The sequence below is a fragment of the Achroia grisella genome, unplaced genomic scaffold (genome assembly GCF_030625045.1).
Source record: "Achroia grisella isolate CSIRO2021 unplaced genomic scaffold, CSIRO_AGI_Agris_v1 utg241, whole genome shotgun sequence".
NCBI lineage: Eukaryota > Metazoa > Arthropoda > Insecta > Lepidoptera > Pyralidae > Achroia > Achroia grisella.
In genome coordinates, this window is record NW_026712734.1 from 1,953,634 (window position 1) to 1,977,113 (window position 23,480).

The window sequence follows — 23,480 nt, forward strand, 5'->3', positions numbered from 1 at the left end:
AAACAATAGTAAATGTAACAATAGACAGTGACGGACTGTAGCTGAAGGCTCTCCATACCTTCGCTCTATTTGATAATTAAATAATTCCACAAAATTAGCCCCTCATATACATTTTTCATAAATCATCGGAGAATTTATATAGTACTAGCTACTCGCCCCGGCTTCGCACCTTCCATCACTCTTCCTCTTGCATCACTCTATCTATTAAAAAAATCGCTTCAAAATCCGTTGCGTAGTTTTAAAGATTTAAAGATATATAGGGACAGCGGCCGCGACTTTGTTTTATACTATGTAATGATGATGATACCTATAAGACATACAAACATAATAAATCTAGATATGTGTATTTCTAGATCCGTAAAGATTATATAAGAATAATACTATTACCTAGTTATTCTTTTTAATAGATAAATTAGACTTTATGGATGGATTGGCCGTAAAGGTTTTCTTAGTCGGCAATTAAATGATAATAATAAGTGTATTTCTTTCCAGGTTTCTCTTAAGGGAGTTTACAATAATAAAAAATAGTGACAACAAATTGTAATTTTTACTGTAAATTTTTCTATCTGTTTTATAATTCAATATTAGTAAATAAAAATACAATAATAATTAAATAATGTTTTAATCAGATAACCAACCAATTAATTATAAACATATATATCTTAAATATTAATAACAGCCATGCGTAGTCTTACTAAAATGTATATTAAATAAGGCACTACATTTTCTTCTTAGTTACAAAAACGGTCCCCATCCTATGTACATTTGACAGAGGTTATGAATGCTGGTAGCTTCTACGATCAAATGCTCCACTTGGCCTTCCGGAGATAGCGACAGTGACAATTGTTTATTTTTTGTTTTTACCTGTAACATAAGAAATTATGACAGGCATTTTATTACAAAATATCTGTTACTCCCAACTATGGTAGAGATAATTTTTTTTTATTTAAATACTCTAAAATAATAGTAGCCTAAGTAGATTACGTAGCTATTCAAAGATTCAACGCTGCCAGTATTTTGGGTACGCTGCCTCGATGTACCTCGTTGGACTGATTATTTTTTTGTGAATGTTTATTACTATTCCTATAAATTAAAAAAAAAGTTAACGGTTAAGTAGCCTCAGTTACTCCTTATAACATTAGGTAACTGCGTGTGAAGGACCCGTAAAAATCAGCGCAGCCTATTTTTTATGTAAGTACTGTATATATTTTCATTAGCATCCTGTTAAAAGTTGTAATTTAAAATTACAAACAGACGCGTAAATTTTATTTAAGTATGTAAAATTACAAATAAGTAAAAATACTAATTATATTAATGATATTTCCATACTTATTATAGGAATATAATTGGTATGGAAATAATTTGAAAGTAAACGCAATTGGAAATCGATAGGGTTTACTCCAGGATCATCGAAAACTGTTCATAATTGGCTAAGTTTAAAACTTTCATCAACCAGGCACGTTTGTCTTTTAAGTACTCGTTCATTTAATAATAATGTTATTAGAGATAGAGAGATTAAGCAATAACGAGCAATTAAAATGCTTCCAATAGAAATTTTGTTGTTATATTTAATCCCTATTATGCCCATAAATATCTATTTACTGAATAATTAGATTACGCATTAATTTATTATTGATTAACTAGAAACTCAGTATCGGGAGTTTATTAACATCACTGTTTATAGTTTTAAATTACACATACATTTGTAAATTTCTAGATGAGTCACTTGATTTCCTAAACAATACATATATAGGTCGAATTGCAGGATAGTAGTATGGTGTGGATTCTCCGCAGCCAGGTGGAGTGACGACATACGTATGGTTGCGGGTAATAAATGGAAGAGAAGGGCTAAGACCGTGCCCAGTGACGTGTATTGGGATAAGCCTATGTGCAGCAGTGGACTGCAGTGAGCTGATGATGATAACTATAGTGTGTAAATTACTGTATATCCTTTAAAAAAACAGTTAAACAGAAACAATCGTCCCTTATTAGTAATATTTATAACTACGTAGATTTAAACAACATAAAACAAACAACAAAATTGTCTGTGAATACAGTTATGCAAATAAAGAATGATATATGCTCCCTCTTAGAACATTTACACTGAACAAACATTTGAGTAAGCGTAAACGGCGATATACTCTTTTACATTTAGAACCGAGTCCTCTTGCGTTTTCGAGTAACTTATGCTTATTTTCCTTCGAAAAGCTCTGTTTAATTACCTAATTCTGAAGATTAGGGGATTCCTTAATGAAACACGTACATATGTAAGAATCTAGATAAATTACAGATTATCTTTTATATATATCGCTTACCATGCCGTTGAGCCTCTGCCGTATGTGTAGCAAATGCAACAACGCTTGTTCATTGGTTCGCTCGGCATCGGCAGGACGAGCCCGGCCCCACGACACCAGCGGGTCGTATACGAACGGACCGATTACAGACATTAGGGCTGCTGTCTGTGCGCGTAAGGCACGCATAACGGCTTCACAGCTTTTCCTATGTTAATAATAAGAAATTCTTTACTATAATAGAACATTGTTTACTATTAATTCATTTTTACGTACGTGATATGCAAAGTAATGTAGAATAAACATAAATTAATTGTACTCGTATTGTAATGTGTAATCCGGAATATCATAATATAGAAGACTAGCTGACCCGCGCAACTTCGTCTGCATTTAATTTCCCCACCTTTTGCAATATTTTTCATTGCAACTCCGCTCCTATTAGTCGTAGCGTAATGCTATATAGCTTTAGCCTTCATTGATATCAAATTAAACAAACAAACTCTTCAGCTTCATAATATTAGTTGTATAAGTTATTTAAACACAAACATACACCAATATATATATATACATTGTTTAAATAGATTACTTTAATATCAGAGCTTACATTAATATCAGAGTTAGAGTAAAAAGTCGTCTGCGTTAGCAGATTACTTTGTTTTTCAGTTGTGGGGTGCAGATTAGGCAGTGAAATTATATGATAAGAGGTATCACATCGTAGTCCTCTGATACAGCTATGCAAGCGTGGTATAGCAGATATATGATAACTTGATGTCTGTAATGCTGTTCATGTATATGTATAAGCTACAGTTACCGCTTACCATCAGGTGGGCCGTTAACTTTTTTGCCATTTCAATTCAATAAAAAAAATATAATACATTTTTTGACGATACTTTGACAAGACAAAATTCCTACAAATTTGTAAAACATATACTTTAAACTATTGAAGAATAAGAGAAATTGTAGGACACAATAAGAATTAAATCGTTCAAAATTCACTTACCTAAACATTCCTTCATGTTTCAGCGGCCCCATTGCCGCCTCCATATTATGAGTAAGCCTGAACGGAACCCTTTCCGGCCACTCAAACGCTTCGCCCTTGTTGAAGAGGCAGTTGAAATCCACGTGGACTGTGTCACCATTCGTGGAATCGAACGATATGTTCTCACCGTGTCGATCACCTAGTCCTAGGAAATGAACGAAGTATATTCCAATAACACGAACTATTCACATGGGTATTTCTAAACCATAACAATTGTATGTATATCAAATGGGCATTTCCAGCAATGTACTTGTAAAGTGTTTACTTCTAAATAATTCCCACCAAAACAAGAAATAAAGCGACCTTTGTTCTTTGAACTAAAAATCACTTGTTTAAAATGAAGTCACACAGAATATTATAAACTAATTTTACTCATATTAAAAGCTTTTTATTATCTTATTACATCTATATACCTATGTTATGTATTTATCAACCACGAAATGTAATAATCATTAAAGTAATACCATACCTAAAATATATCCGACCATAGACATAACAGCTGTTGTTCTTATATAGGCCGACCTAGCTTGGTACCTGAAAATAATAATATAAATAATTCGACACGTATTATACAGAATTATATAGTCCTAAAATATCCTTGTTATTACCTTTACTAAGTAACGGATGGAAATATCTAAATATACATTTCATATCCAGATTAATATGAACAGTCACAAGCTGCTTATAGTAATGATTCGCTTGATGTGGTTATTTTATCTACCTTGTTTATATTTCACATAAAAAATCTTTAATACCTCCATATTTACCTACTCACTTCATAATTAGCATGGTCACTATGAACACAAGTTTGTTATAACAGTGCTAAAATTATGGGAAATATTAGATACGCGTAAAGTTATTTCAACTTATTATTTTTCTTAGAAGCGGTATTGGTTGTATATGATTTCGAAATAGCAGGAAGTTATTGATTATCTATAATTATATGATATAACGTTACTAATTTCGCTTTAGGTCAACAAATGAAGTATAAGATGAGGTTTAGGTAAAATAAGATAGGTATAAATATTTCTTACATAATTAAATAACACGAAATCTAATTATATTGACAAGTATATAAAAGGCTCTGAAAGAACAACACAAAATTTAATGATTTTTATGGTTTCTGGGTATCATCTGCTAGAAAATAATAATTTTACACAATCGGTCAGAGGTCACAAATGATATTAACAATAAGGTATATTATTATAAATGAAATTTTGTAATAAAAATGCCTAATATAAATTTTCTACATACAAAGAACACATGTTTACGGTCCATGAACATTATTTACACTACAATTGTAAGCAAGGTCGGATTCACCATTAGGTTAAGTAGACAACCGGCTAGGGACCCATAGGCAATAAAAAAAAAGCAAATAATTGGAAAAAAATATAGCCTTAATGATAATAAGACTTCCTCCAATAAAGAATGCGTATATATAATTTATCAATTGTAAATAGCAATATAATATTGCTCTTACGATTCCACTGATTATCCTTAACTGATAGCTTTAGAGTATTTGATAGTAGGTATACGACAATATGTGACGTGCATGTCTGTGGGACAATACGATTTCGGTTTATTGTATTTATAAACAACCTAGTGCGAATAAGAAAAGGAAATAATATTTCACTATGACAAGTAACGATCTATGATTACGTAGTTAACTTGTAAATTTTTATGTCACAATTTTGTAATATATTCTTCATAAAATAAAAAATGTATGAGCTTAATAATAATTTTATTTATTTATATAACTTCAATGCACAAAATACCAAGGTAAAAGTATACATCAACCTAGATGACTTACACAACTCCCATCTATTTCTAAACTAATATGCTGTATTATGGACGCTATACAACGAGTAAATATATAATAAATACAGTGGTTTTATGAATAGATACATAATATTAAAAGATATGGAAAGGCATGTGTTTTAAATTTTGCTGTTTTCGAAACGAAAATGTCTATTAGAGTTCTAGAAGAGAATAATTTAAAGAATAAGCCTAAGTCAAGTTAAACGAGAACCGTATGAGGAAAACGAATCCTAACCTCGAAGCGACCTCGTTTTAAGCGTAGATGACCTTTTAAAAATTTAAGAGAATCAATAAATGCATTAAACATCAAAACTCGAACTCTTTAACTCAAAAGTGGCAGATAAATAAAACCGAATATCATAGATTATTTTTGTCGTTATGAAATTAGAAATAAAGTAAATGACAAAGGTGATACTTCTGTTGTTGTAGATCAACATTGGCTATGACAACAGCGTGAGGTCAGAATGTTAGACAGTAAGCTTATTTGGGCATTCGTTTATATACTAGAGATAGACTTCGGGCAAAGTCATCTACGTACGTAACTCTGTCTCACCTACTATATTTCAACTGGGAAGTAGCCTGCTCTAAGTAAGTTGTGTTTGAATTTGATTTGGTGAAGTATGATAGTAAAATCACAGCATATGAATGTATAATAACTTAGTCTTCCAGAATACTGTTCACCTAGCCTCACCACTTACCTAAAATGTAAGATTTTTTACTATTACAATTATATAAAAAAGTAATTACCATCCATATGGATCGGCGAACACCCGCCTGAACCACTCTTGAAAGACAGGGGGATGTCTCGGAAGCAACTGTTCTTCGTATATGCGCCTTTTCTTCTCAACGGGATCTTTGTTTGAGCACATTAATTCTTTTAACTCTCGATTACTTGTATGAATTCCTACGAACATGAACCACATTAATTTTGTGTTTGCTATTTATTTTCATAGCAATTTTATCACAAAAAACTTTATTGTTAATTTCTTTAGAAATGTAGTTGTTTTAATGTATTCTACGATATCGATTGTCTTGTTTTTCTGTCAATAGGTGACGCTTGTCACTTTTTATCAAATATATAAATATTTAGGCTCTTTTGTGAAAATTTACCTTTTTGTTTATATATATGCATTAATATAGGCCTTAGTCCCACTAAATTCGGTACCCATTCAATTAAGCCACATTCTTCATTTAACGGTAACACACTGTACGTCCTTATATACAAACGACGACGGCGCGTCTCGGGCGCATCCTGTAGGAACCTGTTCACTACGCCATTGAACTCCATGAGCCTGTAGTCTTTACGAAGGTCGTCACGAGGTTTCAACATTATTATATATGATTTGCCATCTGAACCTGTTTAAGACAAAACGGGAAATGAGAAGAAATTCTCATGTCGTTACTATTTTTTAGAATTATACGAAAAAGGTGGATGTAGTGTTTTTATTCAGTTGCATTTTTTATGACTTGACCTGTCTTCAGATATTCTGAAAAGATTCCCATTATTATTTTACAAATTATATATTTTGTTGCCATGTTTAAGTTTAATACTAATTTTATCAGTTTCGTCAAAATTTTTTTAAAGAACAGAATTCTAAATTATTTCGTAAATGCAGACTATACCTAAACAATGTAACTGCAGTAGACGCAAAAAAAATAGACGGACATCAATTCACATTTAGTTATGTACCTATATTTTTTATGTGTAATGTTTTGAGCTCACATTTAACACTGTCTCAATGGACTTCTTGTAGAATGAAGACCATAAAAATTAACAATGAATTATCTTGTTTGACACATACTCGTACGTTAAGTTAAAAAGCTAACCACAAACAAAAGAAAATGCACGCATATTACGTATTGTATGCCACTTTTTACTCTGTGTACGTATTTGTGCCTTCAATCACAGCCAAGCAATTTTGTCTTGTAGAGAAGGCACAAATAATATATTGAATGCAGAGCAGTTTGTATAATAATATACTATACTATCTATATAACATCCTATGTAATATAGAATAACATCCTTACTGCAACTATTCATGGTATACATAGCTACATATATAACTGTCCGATAGAAAAAATTCATTCAATTTATTTAGTAAACAAGAGTTTTTCGGGAATTTAAATAATGACGTAATATCCATCATATTTTACTAGAGGTGGACTGCAAAATATTGTACGAAGACAATATTTTGCAGAGTACCTCAGTCTAATCCATTTCGGCCGACGAGCTTGATTTTAATGCTGTGTTTCAGTTCTATGGTGCAATTAAGCAACGAATTTATAGAATTAGAGGCTTGATATCTTATTCTGGAATGACAATGTTCCTCTTAGAAACCATCAAAGTTAATTCTTGGAAAAATCGCCTTAATGAACTAACTAAACTAACATATTATACTATCTGGCCTAATGTCATTTGATGATGTCCCGTCAGCATATACAGATAACACAGGTGACTGCACCTGTCCATTATCACATTTCCATTTTAGTTAAATATGTATCATAAATGACCTCCGTCATCTTCTTAATTTTATTTTCAGTAACATGGAGAAAGGACGGGAATTCAACATGTAATACTACACACTCTTTTTCGATGTTTTCTACTAATAAAATATTATTACAATCATGTCACTAACCTCTTAAAGTCACTTTCCTAGGTTTTTGTAGAGAAGGCAATATACTGATATGTTCCTCGATACCGGCTATGTACACTGGCGGTTCTACTGGTATATTGAAGTCGATGCGTTCTTGCCTCGCGTCTTTTGAAGGAAGCACTATTTTGCAGAACTCTTGAAAAGGCATCATTATGTGGCTGAAGCTGTCGCTGGCAAGCAATCGAGGCAGAGTACGGACCAGGGCAGATACTGTTGTGGACTGTTTAGTAAAATAAAAAATTAATTTCCTAACATATAAACGGTAAAATGAGTTTATCTTTAGCTCGTTACATGATATTAACTCAGGATACCGTCATCCTTCACATCAACATTCATCCAACACTCACAAACTTCCACGTTTATAATATTAGTTAAATAAGTAGTTACTGTAAACTATAAATGATATATAATTTATACTTCTAGAAACTATAAATTAATACTTACCGATCCACTACCAGCGATGGGCTTATTACACAACTCTATCAATTTCTCAGCGAGTTGCGTGAAATCGCTGACCAGTTTCAGCATATGGGGTTCCTTAAGGCGAGGCTCTGCGAATACATCAGCGCATCGCTTTATACGCTGCGGGTACGCCGACTTTATCACACACATCATCATCCATAGCGTGTGTTGAGGATACGCTAGTATTAATTTCACTATAATAGCCTTCAACTGAAGGTATACCTGTATAAAAGTATGAGTTGACTGAATTTATTTGAAATCCTCGCCAGTTTAGTAGAGTTCGACTTCTACATAGTATTCATGGGCATGACTGTTTGTCTTGTTTTTTATTATATTCATCTGTATTATAATTTAAAAAGATAAGGTCTGTATTGTTTTATTATAGTATTCATAATACCTGCAGTATTCTTGCTAGACAGGACTATGTAATATATCTAGATATATTACATAGTCCTGTCTAGGTTATTTACTCTATACCATAATTTCTTATTCAATTTTGTAATTATAACTATATTCGTAAAATGTCTCTAAATCATAATATCAAAGAATATATATACTTATTTTTTGTTCCTTAGGTATTATTGTGGTACTAAATTTATATCAAAACATATTTTTATTCTAAAAAAATACAAATAGGAAAAGTACTGTACTCTGTCCTTTGGATATCTTATACAATATTCTATAACTACAGCAAAAGTTGGTAAACTTAGTAACTACATTAAAACTTCACTAAAGTTATGAAACTTAGTTGCTACTAAATGGGCTGAATAAACTATGTGAAGGCGACGAAAAGCGGCGGTAATCTTTTACTACACATTATTTTTCATTACAGTGTTTTCGTACAAGATAAAACACTTTAATTTTTTTAGAAATAATAATCCTAACTTTGTAGAGAGTAAAATATTCGTAACACACTACTTTTACAGGATTATCGATAGATTTATGAAATATTAGTCATATCGTGCTTGTGAGTTGCGGTATGTTTAGTTCATAAAATATATAATTTTAGTAGTGTTTTATTTTTCCCTAAACTCTGGGATCAGAAAATATCTATGTATTTTTTTAATAACGCGTGTATCGGATTATACCATTTATCAAACTTATCGTTACAGTGTGTGTAACGAATATTTGGCAGGAACTCTGAAGAGATGATGAGGAAGTCGAAGTAATTGTCACGAAAAACAAAAACATATTCATTAAATTTTCATGTATATGTGTAGTTATAAAATATTATTAGTACATGAGTAATACTAAGTTCTACATGCGTATAAAAAGGAGATAAAATTATCTATACCTCTTTAACAGGATGACAAATTCTTGATACAATCTGTGAGAACGCAGTCAAATATAAGTAAATAGGCAATCTTTCCGAATAAGTTTTTATAATTTCTGTCATTTGTGCCAATACTGTATGGGCGCTGATATCTACCGATGTCACTTCCATGTCCAACCTAATAATAAAATAATAATTTTGATAACTATTCCTTCAGTCATAACCAGTAATATGTAAACTTTTTGTGAACCTTGTTTTGTTAACTTGTTTGTGAACCTTGTCATAATAATAATTAATTATAGTATGTAAAAACGTTTTAAACTTACAATAAACTCATTGTAACAAGGTAGTAAAAGTAGGTTGGTCTTTGCATACTTATAACTGAACAGTAATGTTATATTGTTTAAATCCTACCTTACACATAATTATAGAAAATAATTAATAATTAAGCGATTACGATATAGGTTAACACAGAATAGAACATACAAAAGAATTTATAATAGAACGGTATTCTAATTACATAAATACATAATCAAAAATTCACTGACCATATAGATAACATCCTCGGCATACTCTGGTACAGGTACTTGTGTCCATACTGCAATGCTTTTCCGTAGCTGTTGAGCGCGTACAATTTCCGCGTCCACATTATATTAGGATTCGATGTGTTTTCTCCGTTACTTACTTTCTCATAGTAAGAACCGAGGCACACCTGCATATTAATACATTAAATTATTTTTTTCTATTTAATATAGAGATACAATAAAGTTTTTATCATTTTAAGAATCCGTTCTCGTCCAATTACTGTAACCATTGTGACATAGCTTGTATACTGACCGAAAGACAAACACAATCAGACACATCATAAAATTAAAAATCAAACTACCACCTATAGACAAGTATTGGTAGGTTACATAAGTTCTTGTGCATTTTATCTCTATATGAGCAAGACGCCAGACATACTATTTCGTTCTCCATCACAATTCGTAAATGGTAGGAAAATAAAAAAAAAATTGAATAGCATACCATTTATGTAATAATCTAATGTTAAAGACATTACCAAGCTCTTTTCCCACTGCTTGAAAACTTCAACTGATTCCTTATAGTAGCCGATATTGACATCAACGTCCACATTGGTAGTCTCATCATTGTATTTGGCTATCAAAAGTTTCGCCTTGGCACATGTCTTTCTGTAATAGGTGATTAATATAAATCTAAAGCTAATATTGATTAGATCTACACGGGCAGAATCATCATCGGTTCTTCAGAGACCTTTCAATTTACTGTTACTATTGTGAAAAATGCAGTCATATCGCTGAATATACTATACTATATGTGTTTGGAACACATACGTCGACTATCTCAAGAATTTGTTTTTAGTTTTTGGACTATTATAATGCTGTTAGCTGCAGTTGGCCTTTACAATTTCACCGAACGATAGGAGACGAGTGTAGACAGTACGGGTGGACATTTTTAGTGAATTATGATGGAATAACAAATTCGCCTGTGGACGCTGGACATAGTGAAGGTTGAAAGATCAGAAAAGGAGAGAAAAGTTAAGCAATTGTGAATCGCCAGGAGAGCGCATCCTGGCGAATCACAACTACTTCAATTTTTTTGAGAGTAGGCGGTTGAGCGCCAATTATACTACGACAATTGTGATGTTTTCTGTCTACTTCAACTTACCTCTGTTCGTTATTAAGTTGTTCCAAAATAGGATAGGCATCATCAAGTCCTCTACGAAGAGTGGTGAAAGCGTGTTCGTGTTGTCCACGCGCCCAATACATCTTCGCCTTTTCTATGAACAATTCTTCCGGTTGATACTCCTCCGCGTTCAGTATATACATGTACGACTGAGAATAAATACGGTAGTAAATCACATGAATAGAAAATCTCTGCTTATATGTTCAATGTAAATGTGATTGGTTTTTATTCCTACAAATGTATAGCGTATATTATAACAGATTTGTATCAAAATACATCTCTTTAAAATATATAAATTATGATGATGATGTTATTCGTGCCGATTTTGGCCACTGCGACTGCCTATAACTCCGGTTTTGCCGTTGATGTGCTTATGTGGCTTATGCAGCCAATATATAAATAATTACCTGTTGAAATATGCTAGCTTTGCGAGCGTGTTTGGCACTCTCCAACCAAAGATTTCCTATACAAGCTTTCAGTCTGTTTGCAGTCATTGGATGAGTTGGTTCCAATAATTCCTAAAAATAAAACGTACTCTTTTATTTATATACAGAACATTAGCCATATTCGGTAAATCGCGTCAAAATAAGCACGGGTACATGTTTCATCCTATCGGGCAGATATGTTTATTTCGATATGGACCTCTCCATATAAATGCTAGGCATTGTATAGCATTTATTATGTAACAAATATATCAAAAATCTATTAATATATAAACACATATATTATGCCATTAAATTATAAAATGTAAGAGATATAAATAAAACGCAATTTATGTACTTGCCTGTGTTTGCTGCAACAATATTCTCCGCAGTCGTAATAATGGCTCAATTGTACGTACGTCAGATTGAACGACCGAGAGTCTTCGGCGCCATTCGTCTAACAACTGATTTATTATATCCGTTCCTAGTCTTTCACCGTCTTTTACGTTTTTAAGCCTACAAAATATTAAAAAGTATTGGTTTCCGATGCTAACTTCTGAATTTAAAATCGAGAGACTCAATTAGGATTGTATCTTCAGGAAGTTGCAATAATTACCACTATAAGCAAATTATTTACAGGTGTGTACGTATTTATTCATTGGATACAATTTAATTAAAACTCATCTATAGCGAGTTACTAAAAATAGACTACATTTTAATGCATTAGTTGCAAATAATAAACCTCTTCCAAACAGTGTGACCAATTCTTGTGAAATTTTGTTGAGATATTGAGGTCTAAAAATAGAGCAACTATTTCTCATACCCCTAAGTGATAAAGGGTACACTTAGAGGTTCCTCAAATATATTTTCTACTTAAAAATATGTTTACTTGTTTTTTTTAATATAAATAAATATAACACATACTTTCTCAATACTTCTTCCATATGACAGGCCTCCGTGACTATATGTAGCCCGAGTACAGCCTGGTACCCGCCCCGCAGTGCTCCCTCAATTTGCAACAACAGCCTGTTCCGAGTTTCCCTACATGATGTCATGAACAGGTCGTGCTCTTGAGCTCGAAACGATAGCAATATACGACCCATTAACAAACCCCAATTCTCTCTGGATGCGGGCTGCAATAATTGAAAAATGGACATTAACAATAACCTATCAATAACACTGAAGAACTAGAATTTTATTATAACTTATGTGAGCTGAATGGACTCAGCCAACACCTTCATTCTTTATTTCATCAAATGTCTCTAACATCATCCATTCCTTAAATTATATGTACAAATCAATCAGTTCAACAAACGAACAAACAATAGATGCTAAATCTAAATGTTATATAATAAACTATATCTATCTATAATAAACTGGATTATTTGTGGTTTACTGTAATGAAAGTAAAATAATTGAATTGTACAAAAACAGTAGTGATATTTTTGGGAATTATTAATCAAGAAGCTTTGCATTCCTTTTAATTGACTTTTCTTTACTTTTATTTTATTGCCTGATTTTATACTCGTTCATCTATAAAGAGTATACATATTCATATGGCATTTGATACCCCCCTCATATAATAATATAGAGTATTAATAAAACTTACTACAGGTTTCTTAGCTAATTCCTCGAGTTGTTCAAACCGCCCCAAACGCCAAAGAGGTTCAGCTGCGAGCTCCATACAATCTTCAGATTCATGTTCACTGAGCAGCCGGTATGCCGTGAATGGTTGATCCAAACCCAAGTAACAGTCTATCATACCCTGTATTAACAAAAAACATATTCATATGATACTATAATAAGTAGTTATTGATAGTGTGAGATATTTTTGATATCATGAATTTCTAGGGTCACAAAGTACTTTTAAGACTAGCCTATAATTTTATAAATATTTTTTTATAATAATAATAATTATAACCCTTGACAATTCACATAGCTGTAACTAAACCTAAGCTAAGCAGAGCTTGTGTTATGTATACTAGGCAACTGATATAAATACTGAGACACTTTTTTTATAAATACATACATAATTTTTACATATAGATAATATAAAGACAGATACAAACAGTCATACTCATGAATACAAATGTTTGCACTGAGCAAGGAATCGAACCCGTGACCATTGGAAGTGAAGCGGTGTGATAAACCGCTTGACCACCTACGCCGTAAAATAACCAAACAATATATTGTACCCAAATCATACCTGTAAACTATGTATATCCAATTGGCCTTCTTGTGCCAGTCGTTCATAACAAAGGGCAGCATCCTGCAGCCGCCCAGTGACTACTTGTGCAAGTATCAATTCCTTCAGTGACGGCTCCGATCGCTGTATTGATAAAATACCTAAAAAAATTGTTTAATTAAGGGGCCGTAAAAATTCGGATCAGCGTAAGGCAAATGGATTTCATTTTTATCACACATTAAAAAAGGTTATAATGTTTAACATTACGCTACTAACGTGACAAGCCAAGCAAAAAGGAAAATCTGGACATATATAATACCAGCAACAGAGTCAGGTTCATCTAGAAGTGCATATATCTCGGCCAATAGAGGTAACTGTTCCTGCATTTTATTAATTCTCTCGTCCATATATAATTCAAGATACTGCAATGCACGCTCGAGCTCGCCGCACATGAAGTTCCCACGAGCTATTGCCAACTTGTCAAATTTCTCCAAAAATGAAGCTATCGCTCTGAAACATTTATAATATTTACATGGCAGGTCAATACAAAATTTTTCAGTTTATATAATACTGCTACTATAATTTGTAGATTACCCGCGCAACTTTGTCTGCATCACACTTAATTGACATTTATCATTATACTTAGCCCAATTTATATAATATCCTTTTAAATTATAGCCTATGTGTTATTCTAATGTACAAGCTATATTACTGTAGTTTCGTTAAAATCCGTTCAGTGTTTTTGCGTGAAAGAGTAACAAAATCCATTCATCTATACTCACAAAGTTTCGTGTTTATAATATTAGTAAGATTATATAATAGTATTTGTTTTAAAGACTTAAAAAATAAAAGGAGATACAACAAATGTTAGATCATAATTGTAATTTTTCGCTATAAGACGTCACATAACAATTGCAAACTAGCTAATTGATTACTATTATTTGTTGATAATTATTATAATATTTTAGAAGAATGGATAACGTAAGACATTAATAACATATTTTTTGCTTATAGAAACATACTTGTAATTCTCGTTCTCAAGAGGTCTTTGCTTTGAGTAACACCATTCCAATAACCATCTGTTCAAAAAATCCAAGAGTGTGTAGATAGTTTTACTGCATTTACTCTGTAATATAATGGTAAAGTTATAATAAATATATCAGAATAAAATATATCAAAATATAGAATTTTGATATATTTTATTATATAAACAGCAAGACCCAAAACTCAACGATAAACCAGAAGCAGTTACATAACAAGAAATATTTTTTCGTGAAATTCCTAAAATCTAAACATTTTATTATATGCAATATTCAGTTATAAGGATTAAAATAATTAAAAAATTGCTACTAATTGCAATACTACAATAATACTGACATATGGTACTATTAATGTTTTAAAAAGCCAATAGAACTAACCTGGTTACCCTCTTCAGCTTGTACTGATATCACATTTGGCGTCATTCTTATATGACGTAGTACTTTATATTTACATCTCTCGGTTATCAATTGTACATTTTCGAAATTCTCCAAACCTATAAAAGGAGTATTATTCTCATAAAATCTTTAGTTTACAGATAAAAATATATAAATGAAAAAAGTGTTTCAATACTATTTTATATTTTTTATCTAGGAGTTACTTTCCATTGGTTTCATTCCACTATATATAATAATATATTCAAATGACATATATAATGTATTCACGTGATGTTTTATTATTTTAGCTTCGTTATACACTAAATTGAAACATTTCTCTTTATCACATAAAAAGCGTTACAATATTTTGAATTAATCATTAGAGATAAAAGATCTTATTGGCTTTAAGCATTACATACCAATTACAGCTAATATCTCTTCTTGTATGTACTTGTTGTTTGTCTTTGACATAATAGCGTGTAATAATGCGTACGGCAGAAACAGGAAGAGTGTTCGGACATCACGGCGCATACTCGGGTGGACTGTACGCAATAGTTCGCGTACATTCTCCGACTCTATCAGAGGGATCAATTGGCCAGTCCAACTGTAAAATATTACGAAAAAACAAAAATAATTAATTAAAATAATCTCAGACGGAAAGCTTATAATAAACTGCACTATGTGCATTTTTGAATAGATTTTTTTTTATAATATATTACAGAATGATAATGATTTATGTCGCCTCAGAAAAATCTTACAGTAATAAGAGTACCTATTTGCAGTCCAAAATACTAACAAATTTATCTTCTTAAATAGTCAATATTTTTATTTCTTTCAATATTACTGTAAAGCTTTCAATGGTACTGGGCCGTACTATAACTTTATTAAATGAATATGTTAAAACTTACTTATGAGCCCATTCCAGAAATGTAGTTGCATATATTGAACCAAAAAGTGGGTGAGCCTTCTTTGGCTGTGATGGATATGCTAATGTGTACCTGAAAAAGAATATAAATAAAATTTATATATGTATCTTAACTATGAATTGTAAGAAACCCAATTTTAATTTTTTTGTGCCAAGACATGTCTTTGTCATAATCAATTATTACCTGGAACTCAGTAAAGGAAACATAATTTGATGCATGTTTTCTGGAAAACTGTCCCATACTTCCCTTTTGCTGCCAGTAGGCGAAATATCATATATCTTTAATATCTCTTGAATAGTTAAAGCATAACAATCCATATTCTGAAAAACAAAGTTTCATATTACGCAATTACCGATTTAGTATAAAGCAAAAACCTTCAAAAAGTGATGTATAAGACTCACGAAATATATATAATTTTGCAAATATTCTTTGAAATAACAATATTGTGATTCTTAATTTAAATACCTATTATTACGTATTTTGCCTCAGAATAAGCTCAAAGTATATTCTAAAGTTTTTATAGACTAATAATCTTGTTGTATTACCATAGTATCCTTCTCATACTGGAATGCTCTCGTGAGTTCCATTAACGCTGTAGCAGCGAAGCAGTTGTCGCCTATAGAAAACGCAAATGGTGAACGATCGGGTTGCACATACTGGCGCGGCAGGTGGCCCGCTTCTATCGCACCAAGTTGCCCGAGACAGGCGCCGCTTACCGTACTAACATTTGCGTCGCTGTCTTTACAACCTATAATTTAAATAAAATTTTAACAAGATTAGTGTGACAGTGAAATCGTGTGTAATCCATAATTCGATGGAATTAAATAATTTAAAAAATGTTTCAAAGTTAAATTATGTTATATTTAATGATAATATATAACTCTTAAATTTTTACTATCAAAAATGTAATCCAATCCAATCCAATTTCATTTCAATTTTAATCATCTTATCAGATTTTTTTTTTAATTTTACCAAATTTCATAGCACAAATTTGAAATTTTTGAGACAAATATTTTAGTTAATTACAAATTTGCTATTTCACATCTGAGTTACATCTTGTATTAATCCTTAGAATGTGTAAAAATTATGAGTTCATAAATCCCTATTACTTAGTACTTTATAAATAATGTATTACCTAAAAGCAATGAGTCTATAAGTTCAACTATAACGGAATCAATAGTTTTGCCTCCAAATATAGCCTTGTGTATTTCAGTCCTATTGCTCTTTAACAGATTGTCCAAATTAGAGAAGGCATATGCTTTAATGCTTGGTATATCTTGATTCAAATGCTGTAAATACCATTTTATTTTATCTAAAAATCCTTCAGGCTGTGTCCTTCTCACATGCCTTTTGATAACTATTTTCACTTTCTCAGATATTTTGCTATCTTCTAAAAAGAACAGATCCGATATATGTGAACTCAACAAGTTCTCATTATTTAGAATGAGATATTGGAAAATTTTATTAATCTCTTGAGGGGCATAATCAAACTGTTGCATCAATGATACTGCAAAATTTGATAACAGAGGTCCAAGAGACATGCTATCAATATTGTGAATAAAGGCCCCCCATGCTTCTGCCAAAATTTTTGGAAATTCTTTAGCTAAGGGTAAAGCAGATCTAAGTGTAGCCAGAACTTTAAACCTCAATGGTGTTAAATACTTCACTCCCATTAGGTTTAGAATATCAGGAAAACTTTTTAATGCCTTCCTTTTGACTGATAACGCCACTTTAGCGTTCACTAACTTATGATCAAAGTATGCTAGAACACCAAGAAACTTTGGGTTCAAAAAGTCGGCTATTTGCGCTGTACTCATAGTTGTATTGATGTTGGGTGTCGACACATCAGGATCATGACATGCTAGGTATCTACAAGCATTCAGAACTTTCTCCGGGTCGCAACAATATTGCAACAGAAATTCCGTCAGGATTACTCTGAAATGTTTTTTGATCAAATTCAAAATAGAAGTCTTTGTCAATCTTTCGATGACGTCAAAACATCTCTTTGAAACTTCAGTGTTTTCATACAAATACACGTAGACATATATATGAGGAAATCTTTCAATTAGGAAATCTGAGACAGAGCATTGCACTAAAGACGCGATTTCTTCTATCATAGAGGGCACTTCCTTTATTGTCACTGAATAAGGTATGAGGTACGGTAGGAAATGATGTACGTCTTTTGATATGAAATCTCTATACCCGACAAAGCCAAATGCCCTAACAACTTTTAATAATGAAATTGCAAACTCTTTTCCATTATACAAGCTACATTCCACAAAGAGCCTGCAGTAATCCTTCTTATACCTATGATACACTTGGTTGGGGGTATATCCTTGAAATTCAGAAATTTCTCGTAAATATACAACAGCTTTAGCACCGAGAGAACACTGTGGATACATTATAAAATAGACCAAGAGTTTGGTCGCTGGTAACAGTACATTCTCATTATGATATTTCCCAAATGTTTTTATAAGATTTATAGTATGAGTCCGTTGATTATAATCATTATTTTCTAAACAGGTTTGTGTTAACTCCACAAGCAATTTAACACACACACCAAGTACTGTCTGTTTCTGTGCCTTCCACTCCTCATCTGTATCTATCTGCAAATATATATGAACACATCACTGACAACTATAAACGTTAGAACCCTATCAACTGACTGCCATTCAATCTTTAAACATACTATTTCGGCGAAAAGAGAACGAAGAAAAGTATATTCACTTCGATTTATTCAAGTTATATACATATTACGTACATATATATGTATATACTACACTAGCCAGGATCCTTGTCCTCGAATGTATTAATGTTGTTCAAAGCGGGCAAATTTCTAGTTTCTTTATATTATAACCATGAGTGTAGCCATATACGGGTTCAGGGTGGGGCAGCAGACTAAAATATTATGTAATTAGCAAACTATATCCACCGTCTTACGCCCAATTAATTTTCTCATACAGAATAGTTACACCCTACAGCATCCTGTACCTGTATATTATTTTTTGTGTCGCCTCTCCAGTATAAACTTTCTTACGATATTAATAATTTGTATAGTAGTTAGTACTTAGGTAATTTTTTCTCTTTAAGTTTGGTTAAGTACCTTATAGGTCAGAGCATGGATAGCGAAATCCGGATATCATAGTGAATTAAGATAATGCCTCTCACTACTATACTGGAAAGTAACAGATTTCTTTAATCTAAAATTCAAGATAAAGTAATCGTGAGATATTAATCTAGGTATAAAATTAATCTGTAATGAAGTTATAATAAGTACATACCATGATACCATCTATATATGGAGTAAATATCTTTAATATATTTTCACAATTGTCTGCCACCAGTATATCTTTTGAAACTCCATAATTGAATACATAGTAGTGGTTGCACAGTCTTCCTAAAAGATTCCAATATTCCTTATGGTCTGTACTAGTTATTTGTTTTAAATTTAAAAATTTGGAAAATAGATTCTTGAGACCATTTAATACAGTTACATTTCCAGTGTTGTTCTGAGTATTTTCTATGGGAACTTTAATATATTCAGTCATACTTTTCTTCTGCTCAATATGACATCTTGAGCATAGTATACAAATATCTATAGCATCATTTTTAAATAATGAATGTCCCTTGTCATTCTTTGAAGTGCTTATCGCAACGTCTATAGTTCCTAAAGACATACATCCAATAGCTGGTAAAACTTGCAATACTTTACTTTGCAGTATTGTGTCTTTACTTAAAAAGGCTGGCATTAAAACTTCACTAAGTAATTTGCTGACTGAAACTGCTTGATTTAATAACAGAAGTGGACATATGGGGATTATCTGTAAAATGTAAAATAGTAAGTAGTAGTAGTAATGTTTAATGTATATATACATATATAACAAGTACTGTATATATAAAATTATTAATTACTTATTCGCTAAAAACTATAAAAAGAAATATGTTTGCAAAGACGATAAATATAACTACCCTCTCCTCATTGAGGATATATACCTGTCTATTGATACAGGCTAATAAAGCATAAACTGTTTATTATATGATAATTGTTAATAAAAATAATTAATTTGATTATAAATTAATTAATTAAATTAAGTAATAGAATTTTTAGAAAACCCATTATTTTGAAGTTAATTTTAATCATAAGAGATATAGATGTAAGGGACATAAGATTCTTATGAGAATTTAAGATCATTAGAACTAAACATTAAGAAATTAAAAACTTACCACACTATATGCACTGGTCGTCTTATTTTTCAACAACTCATTTGCCAAAAATGTAATTATTATAGTCCAGTTTTCACTTGGCTTTGTTTTTAAAAAGATTCTGGTAATCATTGTGTATGTAAGTATTAATATCTTTAATTGCTGAGAATATGTAAGTACACTATGTTCAGTAAATTGAAGTGAATCTTTTAAGCACAAACATTGTAATAAGGTATTACTTTCTGTTAAATGTAGACTCCCAAAAACAATTACTACTGTGCTATGCAGAATATCCATAATAGTTTTTGTGCAACTAATGTTTGCAGTAAACTCTTGTTTATTCAGTTCTATGATTTTTAATATTGTTCCCCAAAGAGAAAGAACAGTTGTTTTGTCCAGTAGTAAGGGTCTTGATATAATACTAATCTGTGTAATGCATTCAGTCTGCAATATGACATTTTGCAAAATATTTAGAACACTGCTACATCTTTTTAAATGATATTCACATATTATAAAGTGTGTGCTGTTATCTTCACAGCTTTTCAAAGACTTTACTATTGATAAAACTTGATTGTACCACCAGTTTTCCATACTATTCAATTTATCAGGTTCCTTGTTTTGGATATATGCTAATATATGTTTACAGTAATAATCAGAGAACATGTCAATTTCTGAAGCATCCCTATTCTCAATATTCATTATATTTTTAGGCAAATCTAATTTCATACTTAAGTACATACACTGCAGTCTTACATCCTTGTTGAAAATTTTATTGTTATTCATTCTAAGAATCCCTGTGCATATATTTAATAAATTTTCGTCTTGACCCCTTTCCATATTTTTTATAGTAAATTTTATAAATTGTAATAGAAATGTATTAAATTTATTTAAATATACCAAATCAATTTCACTTTTTTCATAGTAAACATTTATAGACTTTATAAGAGACTCAACTGATTCCAGAATATCATTATAGATTTTGGGGAAAACGGATTGAAACTTATTAAGTGATACTTCATCATACATTTTAAATAAGTTGATAAAAAAATTAAGTGAAACCAATTTTATGTCAACATTATAATTTTCAAGCATATATAGTACTTCATTGAATACTATTTGATATTCCTTTTTCGTTACATCAATGTGCAAAGAGTTTGCAGGCATGCTTTCTGAAAGTAATTCCAATAATAATTCAATCAATGTTTGACATGTTGCCAGGTTATTCACTTTTACAAATATTGGCTCCAAATTCAACTGAGTGCTGGGTATATCAATCTGGGTAGGTTTAAAATTTTCAAGCACTAATTCTGTTTGTTCATTATGATTTGTATAATCCTTGTAATAATTTATTAATTTTGACAGTATATCAAAATACTCAGAGTGTATTTCATTAAAAAAGCTGGCACCATTTCCACATAATATATGGAGAATCTTCAACTGGGCATCTTTACTAGATATATATATCCTAAAATACAGATTTTGTATTAATACATTACATATAAGTTATAACAATAACTTTAAAACAAGAAAGACCAACTATTATAAATAATTTCAATATATTCATGACAGATTCCATTTTTCTTTCAATTCAAATCTTATAAAACAAATATCCTACCTGTCCAATTCATTCACAGACCAAATATAAAACAATCTCCCAAGTAACCATGTATTGAATGCATTATAGTAACAATCCGGATACTTTGAAGACCCAGGCCTCGGCACGAGAACTTCTGAAAAATCTCTGAAAAATATTATTATGATTTACTAGAAACTAAAACAACATTTATAAAGTATGTTTGCTATCAGAATATAAATATGGTTATAACACTTCAACTTTTTTCTGTTTTGAAAATTTATCTATTTATTTATTTTATTAATTATTAACTTGTATTAAATTAAGAAAATAAGCCTTGTAAACAAAAATAATCATAGCTTCCAAATAGCAGAAGATATAATAAATTAAAAAGTAAACCTAAATTGGTACAAAATCATTACTGTAAACAAAGAAAGTAATTTATCACATGAAATTGTAAATATTAGTTATTATAATTAGTTAATACACATTAGTTAACATAAGTTTTTCATAGTTTTAATAATATACAATGTTGCTGATCTTTTTTGTTTTTATTATACATTTTGAAGTTATATTTCATTTCTTTATAGTTATTATTAATGTAATGCCATTTTTGGTACTATGTTTCTTCTCTTGATGGAATACTGGTCTGGCTTACCAAGGAATGGGCTCACCAAACCGTTAAACCATTAGTCACATACATAATGTAATATATATAAAAATCTCATGTCGCAGTGTTATAAAGCATGGAACACCTTCACTAGTTTTGCTTTTATCACGCATTTAACTGAAATATATACTTACCCTGACAACTTTAAAATAGAGGTCAACAATCTTTCTAATCCATCAGCAGCTAGTTCTAAATTATTGAACAAAACCATCGTCGGTGCATTAAACATTTGCCACACAGTAACAGGCCCATCATGGTTTTGGTCGTCCATTATTAAGTTAGTTAACTCTGCAGGGATGTATAAAAATTTGTTTTTATCACATTAAATAAATATTTAAACATAAGAATTGTTATTCTTCTTCGTCTTATCAAATAATTAAAAACTATATAAGACCCGCGCAAAGTTACTAGGATAAAAACACAGATTAAAAACACGCATGTTTAAGCTGTACTGCTGTGACCACAGGACACCAATATCCTAACGGACTGTGACTGTCAAACAGAGTACGTTTTAATCACAGATTTGTACTAGAGTCTCCTATAATACTACTCCAAGATGGCGCCAATATGTTATGATGTATAAAATCAAAGTATCCCAATGTGTACGTACAATAGAATACATTAACTAAATATAGTTCAATTAACTGTATATTAATATGTTTAAATTTGTTTAGATAAAAATTGCTTATTTCACATTCATACTTCTTGAGACAGATGAACAGACATCGAATAGGGTAGACAGACTGACAGACTACAGCATTCATCAACAGCACATTTTCTTGAACAGTCGTATAAAAATGTGCACATTTCGCTGAGACTTAGAAAATCTTGAACTAGAACGTTTA

The 23,480-nt window shown here is 31.2% G+C and overlaps 1 protein-coding gene across 1 annotated transcript; it reads right to left on the minus strand.

Moving 5' to 3' along the window:
- Positions 1-606: 606 nt before the first annotated feature.
- On the minus strand, positions 607-22,963 carry LOC131842495 (serine/threonine-protein kinase ATR-like). Its single transcript, XM_059191033.1, has 29 exons — positions 22,770-22,963; positions 22,008-22,133; positions 20,414-21,857; positions 19,471-20,010; positions 17,325-18,795; positions 16,735-16,937; positions 16,373-16,509; positions 16,172-16,261; positions 15,683-15,867; positions 15,267-15,382; positions 14,871-14,974; positions 14,168-14,358; positions 13,870-14,009; positions 13,273-13,428; positions 12,588-12,796; positions 12,026-12,179; positions 11,649-11,759; positions 11,224-11,390; positions 10,598-10,727; positions 10,086-10,249; positions 9,559-9,715; positions 8,247-8,486; positions 7,785-8,022; positions 6,259-6,504; positions 5,896-6,052; positions 3,800-3,864; positions 3,292-3,475; positions 2,316-2,499; positions 607-864 (listed from the first exon to the last, which is right to left on the minus strand). The coding sequence occupies exons 1-29, from the start codon at positions 22,904-22,906 to the stop codon at positions 736-738; spliced, it is 7,575 nt and encodes a 2,524-aa protein (XP_059047016.1). The 5' UTR covers positions 22,907-22,963; the 3' UTR covers positions 607-735.
- Positions 22,964-23,480: the final 517 nt, after the last annotated feature.

Coding starts and splice junctions, on each gene's coding strand:
- LOC131842495 (XM_059191033.1), bottom strand. CDS start 22,906: ATGGACGACCAAAACCATGATGGGCCTGTTACTGTGTGGCAAATGTTT. Junction 3,476..3,799: donor TATGGTCGGATATATTTTAG/GTATGGTATTAC, acceptor TTCATTTCCTAG/GACTAGGTGATCGACACGGT. Junction 2,500..3,291: donor AAACATGAAGGAATGTTTAG/GTAAGTGAATTT, acceptor TTATTAACATAG/GAAAAGCTGTGAAGCCGTTA.